Here is a 10464-nt window from a genome sequence, read left to right as displayed (position 1 = left end):
CCATTCTCTCTCATTTCATTCCATCAATCTAAATATAATCTGAAAGTGAAGTCTTTAATTAATAAATTTAATTATTATAATTATAAAATATTTGTTCATAGAAATTATAAAGTTTATCTTTTGAGCAAGATGCATTTTTTTTTTTAATTTGTTGATTTATAACTATGAACAACTTGTTTATAAACAAATAAATCTCATTATTACTTACTCAAATATATTATCTAATTTATTTTTGTGTTAATATATCTAAGTATATTTTTTTCTTGGAATAAGTAAGCATAATCTTCAACCCACTTTAAATGCTAATCAATTTTATTTTACAAAATAAATTTACTTAAATCTAATTTTTCCAAACCAAAAAATAATTATAATTATTACTTAAATAAAAAAAAAAAAAAACCTCCTTTAAACCTTCACCTTTCTCCTATCAAAGTAGGCGCAAACCAAGAGAGTTGAACCGGTAACCATGGCGAACCCAGAAGCAAAGCTCGAAACTTTCTTGCACTGGCTTCAGGTTTGTTAACATGATTTGTAATTTAGGGCATAAATGAATAAACATATTAAGCTTCTATTACTATGGTGAATTTTCAAAATGGTTTCTTTTCCCTAGTTTTGAATTTTGATCTGGTCTTAAATTCAGGCAAATAGGGTGGAGCTACGAGGTTGCAGTATCAAGTACTGTGATTCCAGAAAAGGGTTTGGCATTTTTTCTGATAGAGATGTTTCTGATGGTAATAATAATGTACTACTAACATCAATATAAATAGAATATTGTTATTGTTGTTGTTTTGAATTGGAGATAATGGAAATACTCATTTTTCATAGAAAGTAATTTTGTTTTCTTTGAATAAAGGGATTCTGTTGGTTGTTCCACTAGAATTAGCAATTACTCCAATGAGGGTGTTGCAAGATCCTTTTCTAGGACCAGAATGTAGAGCATTGTTTGAAGAAGGAGATGTGGATGACAGATTCTTAATGATGCTGTTTTTGACTGTGGAGCGTCTGCGTAAGGGTTCTCTATGGAAGCCGTATGTATGGTTTATTTTGTTTTACTTTATGCTGTTCAGAACTTTGTGTATTGGGAGTTTTACTGAGTTATCGAGAAGCTGAAATTTGATTAGGTATCTTGATATGCTTCCGACCACTTTCGGAAATACACTTTGGTTTAGTGAAGAGGAGCTTCAAGAGCTGAGAGGGACTAATTTATTTCGTGCAACTGAGTTACAGGTAATTGATATGATGGAACCAAATGTAGTTTGTTTAGTGGGTTAGTGATAGAACTAGATGTCGTTTCTCGCATTAATGTGTTTTTCAATGTTATTTAGCAGTATTTTATTTGATTACTGTTCTATCTTGCAGAAGAAAAGCCTGTTGAATTTGTATCAAACGAAAGTGAAGGATTTAGCGAAGAAACTTTTGGATCTTGACGGAGATTCTGAGATGTATGTGTTGGGTAAAATTGTATGTGTGTAGTTTATTCGTAATTGACTCCTATTATATATGTTAATCATGTTAATCATGTTAATCATGTTAATTTGGTTTTGAAACTGAGAACTATAGTTTTGAAACTATAACTTACTAGTATTAGTTCACTGCTTCACTTTATATGAAAACTACTATTGCAGTAAGAATTAAATGTGAATGTGCTTTATGATGTTATATACCTTCTCAATTTCCTTCAAGATGATGAATTGAAATGCGCTTTCTAGATTTTATTTTCAAACAGAATTTTTTTAATTTTAAATGTAAATTTACGATGGTTCTCTTGTATGTGTATCTGTTTTTTCCAGTGAGGTGTGCTTTGAAGATTTCCTGTGGTATGTACTTCTAGTGAACTTTATATGAGCGCGAGATCAACTAATTCTTTGGAAGTTTATATCCGACTCGCATTCATGCTAGGGCAAATTCAGTTTTCTGGAGCCGTGCTTTGAATATTCCAATGCCTCGTTCTTATGTATTTCCTGAGATGCAAGATGTTCATCAAAGTTGCACTCCAGAAGCTGATGAAAAGGGTTATTCCATCTTTCTCTCTCTGTTACCTAGTTTCCTTTTAAAGTTCTCTCTTGTGGTGTGTCCAACGGAATGGTTACAATTTAGTTTTTTATTTAAATTTGAGAGATAAAAGTGATATTTAAATAAGAATGTTTTATTGCAGGAAGCGAGGTTACACAATCAGATGATCTAACCAAGGAAACGACACATAGCACAGTTCATGGAGACACCGTTTGGGTTGAGGGTCTTGTCCCTGGTATTGACTTTTGCAACCATGGTAAGATGTTGCTTGAAGCTCTGACATTTCACTTCACTATGTGCTTTTAAAATACTTTCCTTGTTAATTTTTTTCATTGATTGGGATCTAATTTTTTACATGACCAATCAGAGTTGAAGCCAATAGCAACATGGGAAGTTGATGGAGTTGGCTTAACAACAGGAGTTCCTGTCTCCATGTATCTTCTTTCCGGTAACATCCGTTTTGTGTATTTTCAGTCTTGTATGTGCCTTTAATGTTCAACTAGTTAATACTAAACTTCTAACTTAGTTTTCTTTTTGTTTCTCTCTCTACGTTTTGGTAGTTTCATAAAATAATATTTATTGAAACTATTCCCCTTTAATTCATTATTTTCTTGTAAAGCTGCTCAAAGTCCCTTGCAAATTGATCGAGAAATTTCCATTAGTTATGGCAACAAGGGAAATGAGGTACTCTATATTGTACCATGATTGAAAAAAAGTCATTTTCCTATAAAATATGTTTATGTTCTGTACTTGCATATAATATTTTACTAGATGCACGAGCTCCAGTGGAGATTCTTTTCTGTTTATGGTTGACGCGTAACTGTTAATTTGAAGGTTATTTCATGTGTTACATGATTTTCATATTTTTCCACTTGATGCAGGAACTTCTATATCTTTATGGCTTTGTCATTGATGGTAACACAGATGACTATCTCATGGTAATGACTTACACTTGTATCATGTGTGCACCAAGCGTAAAATTTCTACTTAACAATATTACCTCAATTCCCTAATTGTTTCTGTCGAAGTGATCCTTTTTCTACGTTGTAGAATCTATGTCTTCCATCTTCATAATTATGGCTGTTGCCCCTTTATCTATTGCTATTGAGAGTTTCATATTCTACGAAGCACTGATTCAAACACAAACACTGACACTGGACACACCTTCAATCTGAAGGGTCAGTGTTACATAACACGTACTAGTGGGAATATGACTTGAATAGTTGTTATATTCTATATCACGAACTTTATGATTCGAGTTATTATGGTTCTTACAGATATAGACATGGCTTACTAACTTGGCATTGTTGTTGCGTCCCTCAGGTCCATTATCCAGCAGAAGCAATAAATACTATTTCTTTTTCCGAGTCTAAAGGCCAGCTTCTTGAAGTGCAGGTATGCCAATAAAGTAGAATATAAGTTATTTCACCAATTTGTTATTATCTATTGTTTTAAAGTTCCCCCCTTCTGTAACTCCACTTTCTGTTTTTTCTGTTTATGTTTACAGAAGGCTGAAATGAGATGTCTTTTACCCAAAACTCTGCTGGATAATGGATTTTTTCCATTGGGCACCAAAAAAAGCAGAGAAAATAACCAGTGCAACCAAGTTTGCAACTATAGTTGGAGTGGCCAACGCAAGATTCCGTCTTATGTAAACAGACTTGTTTTTCCTGAGAAATTTATGGCTACCTTAAGGACCATAGCCATGCAAGAGGATGAGCTTTTCAAGGTTTCGTCAATGCTAGAAGAGGTACAATTTATATGCAGCATTTTTTCTTCATATTTTCCTTAGTTTTCCAGTATTGGTCGTTGATTGTTTTCAATTTCATCAGAATTCAACATTAATAATTTTTTTTTTATTCTCTCACAATAAAGCTTGTTGGACCTGAAGGGGAAAGACAGTTATCAGATACAGATGTCCAATCTGCAATATGGGAGGTTTGCGGTGATTCCGGAGCTTTACAAGTCCTAGTTGATCTTCTTCATGTCAAGTGAGTTCTAGGAATTACATACAACCGTAACAGTTGATTGTATCACATTCGAATTGTTAGTTATAAGTATGAAGCACAGACTCCGACACGGACACCGGGACACGACACGAAATGGACACTTCGATATCGATAATGTTGAAAACATAGGACACCGACACCGCTACATATAAGTTAATATTTGAGTTTCATTTATTCATATATTGATCAAAATTAATGTCTTCAATTCTTTATTGATATCATTCTTTCAATACATGTTTAACCCTTTTTAGATGTGTGTGAGATTTGTCCAAAAAAACATATAAATGTGTGTTGAGGCAAAGAAAAAAAACATATTTTTGTATGAAACATTTGTCTGAGTTGTCGGACATATGTGGTATGAGTGTCGTACGAGTGTCGGACACTAATTAAAAGAGTGTCGAAGCAAAGAAAAGAACCATTTTTTAGGGGACACTTGTCTGACTTTTCCGACACTTGTTTGACTTTTCCGACACGTGTCGTACGGGTGTCATACAAGTGTCGACACCGCAACACGCCTACTCCTAGAAGTGTCCGTGCTTCATAACTTATAACTTGAACTCTACTTGGTGTCTTATTGATGTCACGTTTTCACTGCATTTAAGGTTAATGGATCTTGAAGAGCATTCTGGAACAGAGGAAAGTGATTCTGAATTGCTCAAGAAAGCCCTTATCATTGATAGTCAGGAAGATAGCAAACAGTATGAATCTAGAATTTTTCACTCTTACAATAAATTGTTGTATTTCTAATACATTTTTCTTCATTTTCTTTGAGCAGAACGGGAAATGACTCGGAGGAAACAATGGTGATGACTAGAAACAAGTGGTCTGCTGTTGTATATAGGCGAGGTCAAAAGCAGCTAACTCGATTATTCTTGAATGAAGCAGAACATGCTCTGCAGTTATCAATGAATGAAGAGATGAGTGTTCCTTGATAACCATGTTACATTGTAAAATCCCCTGCTTGTTACCTGATGATTAATCCAAGTTAGATTTTACTCTGTCATTTTTGTTCTTAGCCTTAATCATTTTTACTAGTTTAGATTATTAATGGAAGGGTTATGTAGCTTCATTCTTTATGTGGAAAGTTGATTCTGAAAACTTTCTACCACATCCATTATTCTTATACTCTTTTTGGCGCACTTTTTGTGTGTATGTCTCTAATATTTCCATAAAATGGAATGTGATTGCTACACTTCAATTTTGTATTGTGGTTGTATAATGTCTGATAAAAGAGACCTAAGAAATCATCAAGCAAGCAACTAAGTTCAATAAATTATCTTGATTTCATATGTATATAACCAACATTGCCGGTAGAAACCAAATTGCATAAACTAGTACTTCAGAGATTGGTGCAATTTTTTACATAATGTACATGGTAGTATTATAATCTGTACCCGATTCGAAGCAACAAAAGAATTAAAATATATTTGAACACATACAAAGGCCGCGTGCAACAATTTGTATATGCAGCAGCAATATGAACATCAATATTGAGTAGCTCTCGCGAAGACAAATCAGACACACAAATTACAATACCATTCCCTTAAACCCTTTTCCAGATTTATATTGCATCTTTGGTAGAGTTTAACACTGTTCTTTTAGCCAAACTCCAACAATAGCATTGAGGAATTAATTCCAAATGATCACGGGTGGTTCCATATAAGCTTCAAATCCGGTATTCAATTCCTTGAAAGTATGCAAAAAGAAATGATACAAGCATTTTATCAAACAGCCCAAGGGTGTTTCAAAGTTAGAAAGAAAAATAAGAAATCAACAAAGGGGGAGGAAAAAAACAGAGCAAACTTCAGCCCTCCCCCAACCACAACTAGCAGAGTCGAATCCTCCTTGCCACACCATGAAGCAACCCTAACCTCAAGCATTGTAGGTGGTGCTTTAAATTATATCAAGAGTGGATAAATCCTTACTTGATTAGTTAGAGGTGTGTTTTCAAATAACCGATCCAGCAAATTTTTCTGATCTGGCCAGCCATAATCCATGTATCAGAACTCGGAAGGGTAAATATTAGTTGCAATGTTCTGTTTCTAAAGAGAAAAGTCAATAAATCAGCAGCTACAGATGGAATAGCAGCCAAAAACCACAGTTGACGTTATGTTGGAACCTGTCTTTCTCTGAATCCAGCTTTATCAATTATTATATTTATTGCACATATCTCAACAAATAATTTAAACCTGTTTGAATGCACAACAGGAATTGTATTTAACCATTGTACACATAGTAAAACAGTCTAATGAAATTTGAGTTTGACAGGCTCAGATAGCACTGTCACCAGTTAATCCCAATAGTCTGATTCAAATAATCACCATAAGTCTTTACAAGAACAATTTCCATTTTTGAAGTGATGAAACCTCAAGGAGTCTCTGACAACAATTACAATACCAACAACCTTAGACATATACTTAATGGCATTGTGACAATCACCACATATTCTCAAATTCTTAAAAACCCGTATTGTCGACTGTCCATTCAAATTAAGTATCCCAAAAGCAACAGCAAGCTTCTCACTATGGTTACAAAGACTTTCAGCTTTTTCCTCTTGATCAATATCTTGCAGAACATAATCAGTGTCGGGCTTATATCCAGCCATTTTCATTTTCTCAACCAATTCATCCAAAAAGTTATAGAGTTTGTCACTTTCTACATTACTTTTGTCTCCAACAACAAAAGTGTGAACTCTATTTCCCACTTGAAGCCAACTACATCCTGGTGTTTTTGCAATTCCTCTTTCTTTCATCAATATTCTGATTTTTGAAGCCTCGCTCCACAATTTGGCAGTAACAAGAATGTTGAATAAAGAAACATAATTTCCAGGGTTGTTAGGCTCAATCTCAAATAGTTTCTTAGCTGAAATTTTCGCCAACTCCACATTCTTATAAACCCTACAAGCACCAAGGAGTGCTCCCCAAGCACTAGCAGTTGGTTCCATAGGCATTCTCTGAATAAACTCGTATGCCTCGTTGAGGCGACCAGCACGGCTATAGATATCAACCACACATGAATAGTGATTAGCATCAGGTTCTACAAGATGATCCCTACCCATTGAATTGAATATTTGAACTCCTTCCTCAACTAGCCTTGAATGGCTACAACCAGATAGAACACCAGTAAAAGTAACAGAATTGGGCTTGATCCTTGATAGCAGCATCTTATCAAAGAGAAAAAGCACTTCTTTTCCATTCCCATGCATTGCATTTGCAATGATCATTGTGTTCCAAGCAACAACATCTTTTCTACGCATCATATTAAAGACATTCCTTGAAAGATTCAAGTCGCCGCATTTAGCATACATATATAATAGAGCTGTTGTGCTTGTCAAGTCTCCAACTTTCCAATGCCTGAAGACATAACAGTGTATCTCCTTGCCCATTCTCAAGCTTTCTGAAAAAGAACAAGCTGGTAAGATACTACTAATTGTTATTTCATTAGGTTTAAATCCCATTTTTTGCATCTTCCTAAGTATCTCCACTGCCTCCTCTGTTCGCCCGTTCTCCATGCATCCACCAATAACAGCATTCCATGTAGCTTCATCTGCTTTGATTCCATTTCTGCTCATCTGCAAAAACAGAGAGAAACCCTTCTCATATTCTTTGTTTGTGAAATATGCTGTTAAAACTCCATTCCAAGACACAACATCTCGACGAGGCATTAAATCAAATACTGCTCGAGCTTCTCTCACACTTAGACATTTTGCATACAAGCTCACAAGTGCACTGCAAACAAACACATTTTCTATCATCCCGTGTCTCACTGCAAATCCATGAATTGTTTTACCTGATTTCAAATCTTTCAATTCCGAGCATGCAGGTAAAATACTAGACACAGTCACGGGATTTGGTTTCACCCCATTCCATCCCATTTCACGTAAAACATTCAAACCCTTCCGTGGAAATCCACAATTAACATAGCAAGAGGACAAGGAGGTCCAAGTAACCACGTCTCTGACAACCAACTCATCAAAAACATGTCTCGCACCTTCAACGCATTTACATTTACCATATGCATGAATCAGTGCATTGGCAATGAAAACATCAGATATCACCCCACACCGAGCCGCATCATCATGAACTTCCTTGACTCTCAAGGCATCACCAGAAGCAGCACAAGCTTTGGCAACAGCCAAGAAGACTTGCTTGTGGGGATTGATCCCGCGTGCCCGCAATGAAGCATAGATCTTTATGGCCTCATTTGGAAGTCCGTGAGCGGTTAAAGCTGAAATCAGAGTTGAACAAGTTGTGGGGTCTGGTTGGAGAATATTATCGAACAGTTGGTGGGCACGCTTGAAATCTCGAACATTTAATGCTGCCCTGAGAAGCCTGAGACCAAGGTGAGAAGGGATGTTGTTGGGGAAAGAAGGAGCTAGCATTGCTTCAGTGGAATGAAGAGAAGAGGAGGAGAGGGAGAAATGCAAAAACATGAAGTAGACATTTTGTACGAGGGTTCTGTCTTCGGATGATTGTCAGGTTGAACCGTTAAATGTGTACCCAAACCGAATATGTTTCCAAGTTCTTAACAACGGAACAAATTATTCTTTTGTTAAATTACAATAATAATTAATAATTAATAATCAGATACTTTATTAAAGTTTTGCTTGTGGATTGGTATGAGCGGTGCACCCCTTTCGACATCTTTGTCGGATAGACTCTATGAAAATTTCTTTATACACCTTCTAATCTTCTTGGTCACCTCTGGTGAATTTACTAAAATACCCCTTATTTTGGAAGTTCATTTTCGAAAACGTACATTTATTGAAAAAAGAAAGGTGTTTTTGGAAATGTATCTCCGAAAAGGTGTTTTTTTTTAATGAAAAATATTGATTTCGGAAATGAACTTCCGAAATAAAGTTGTTTTTCAGAAAATTGGTGTATTCGGAAGTTCATCTCCGAATTCACCCCCTTGGAGGAATTCGGAAATGTACTTCCGAAATAAGGTATGGACAGAAGAAAAATAACAAACAAGAACGATTCGCTTTATTTAATCGGGTGAAGATTACATCGATCACATTACATAAGATTAAAGTTACATATTGTTAAACACGGGTAGGTGAGGATGAGTCAACATTTTGATAACGTCGGCCCCCGATCTTTGAAGTTTCGCGTCCAACTCGATCGGACCCTTCGAAGAAAATCGGTCGAACGTTGTCCACAAAACCGCTAAATCTTCGTCGTTCTTGATCTCAAAAGGTGTGAACTCAATGTCTCCCTCGTCGTTAAGCGATGGCGAGCGGTACTCGAGCTTGACAACCTTTCGATTTTCGGGATATTGCAATAACGTGTTGAGCGACGTTATCAACTCCGCAAACGGCGTGTCGCGCGAGAAGCGAAATTGGAACGACATCGGGTAGCCGGTGGTGAAGTAGACGAATGCTAGGTGGGGGTAGGTTTGTGTCATTTGTGTTTTCTGGTGTGAAGAGGATGAATAAGAGTGTGTTGTATTTATAGACTTATTGGAGCAATGATGGCCCAACAAACCTTATCCTGCTCAGTGGTCTTTTCGGAAATGAACTTCCGAAAATTGGAGGCAGACAAGTATATTTCAGAAGTTCATTTCCGAATTATGCAGAAACAGATGTAAATTTTGCATTTTGTTGATTGCTTAGTGTTTTGTGTAAAAAATACAAAAGGAATTCAAAATAGACATAAATTAGACAATGATGACATAAAACATACTTATATTATATATGTATTGAATCGGTCCGATTTTATATGATAAACAACAATACATACAAAAATGCTCATTACAAACAAAAAACGATCCGGAACAAACTAAAATTCACCGAACCAATCGGTGGATCCTAAGTCCAAAATAGGTATGTTCTTCGACCGCTCTCTATTTTGCTCGCGCTCTTGGCTCATCATTTCTTCAAACTCCGCCATTCTTGAAACGAAAGGATCCGGCCAAGTCTCCGCCTCATTTGAACGATGTGCCGTCCATTGACAAGAAGTAGCCGGTATAGGACACCCCGGTTTCAAAAACACTTGGACGAAGTGCCGCGATCGTAGATACCTGATGCATATGATGCGGCTAGACGCGTCCAATGGCGGTCGACTATGAAGTGGAAAGAAAGTCTCACTTAGTCCAAACCTCGTCAAATCGACACACACCCGATCATATGCACTTGCTATTAGATGACCCATATCGGGGAATGACATCCACTTCGAAACCGGAGCGATTCTGGTAAGTGATGGAACAAGTGAAGACGGTATCAACCGCATTCATTAAAGCATTGTCCCGGTCGGTGACAATGACGTTTGGCATAACCTTTTGATCAACTAACAAAGACTTGCATATTCCCAAAGCCCATGTAAAGTTTTCTTCTTTTTCACACTCCAAAAAAGCAAACCCGACCGAATAAGTCTTGTCCGTCGAGGTCACACCAACTATCTCTAGAAGAGGAAGCCTATATTTGTTTGTCTTGTATGTCAAA

At 36.3% G+C, this 10464-nt stretch overlaps 2 protein-coding genes across 3 annotated transcripts; one reads left to right on the top strand and one right to left on the bottom strand.

The window, feature by feature from the left end:
• Positions 1-374: 374 nt before the first annotated feature.
• Positions 375-5223, top strand: LOC131609586 (uncharacterized). Of its 2 annotated transcripts, XM_058881311.1 has the most exons (16): positions 375-514; positions 641-731; positions 854-1028; positions 1122-1227; positions 1360-1442; positions 1791-1817; positions 1900-2012; positions 2156-2269; positions 2381-2461; positions 2633-2697; positions 2895-2951; positions 3337-3408; positions 3521-3763; positions 3889-4004; positions 4625-4720; positions 4798-5223. In XM_058881311.1, the coding sequence occupies exons 1-16, from the start codon at positions 467-469 to the stop codon at positions 4952-4954; spliced, it is 1644 nt and encodes a 547-aa protein (XP_058737294.1). In that variant the 5' UTR covers positions 375-466; the 3' UTR covers positions 4955-5223. The 2 variants fall into 2 exon arrangements, with proteins under 2 accessions (XP_058737294.1, XP_058737295.1); XM_058881312.1 differs by lacking the exons at positions 375-514; positions 641-731 and having other exon boundaries at positions 906-1032.
• A 92-nt stretch (positions 5224-5315) lies between these two features.
• On the bottom strand, positions 5316-8578 carry LOC131609583 (pentatricopeptide repeat-containing protein At1g20230-like). Its single transcript, XM_058881310.1, has one exon. It carries the CDS (start codon positions 8452-8454, stop codon positions 6340-6342), a length of 2115 nt encoding a protein of 704 aa, XP_058737293.1. The 5' UTR covers positions 8455-8578; the 3' UTR covers positions 5316-6339.
• Positions 8579-10464: the final 1886 nt, after the last annotated feature.

Source organism: Vicia villosa, linkage group LG6 (genome assembly GCF_029867415.1).
Source record: "Vicia villosa cultivar HV-30 ecotype Madison, WI linkage group LG6, Vvil1.0, whole genome shotgun sequence".
NCBI classification, from domain to species: Eukaryota; Viridiplantae; Streptophyta; class Magnoliopsida; order Fabales; family Fabaceae; genus Vicia; species Vicia villosa.
This window is presented reverse-complemented; position numbering and strand designations above follow the sequence as displayed.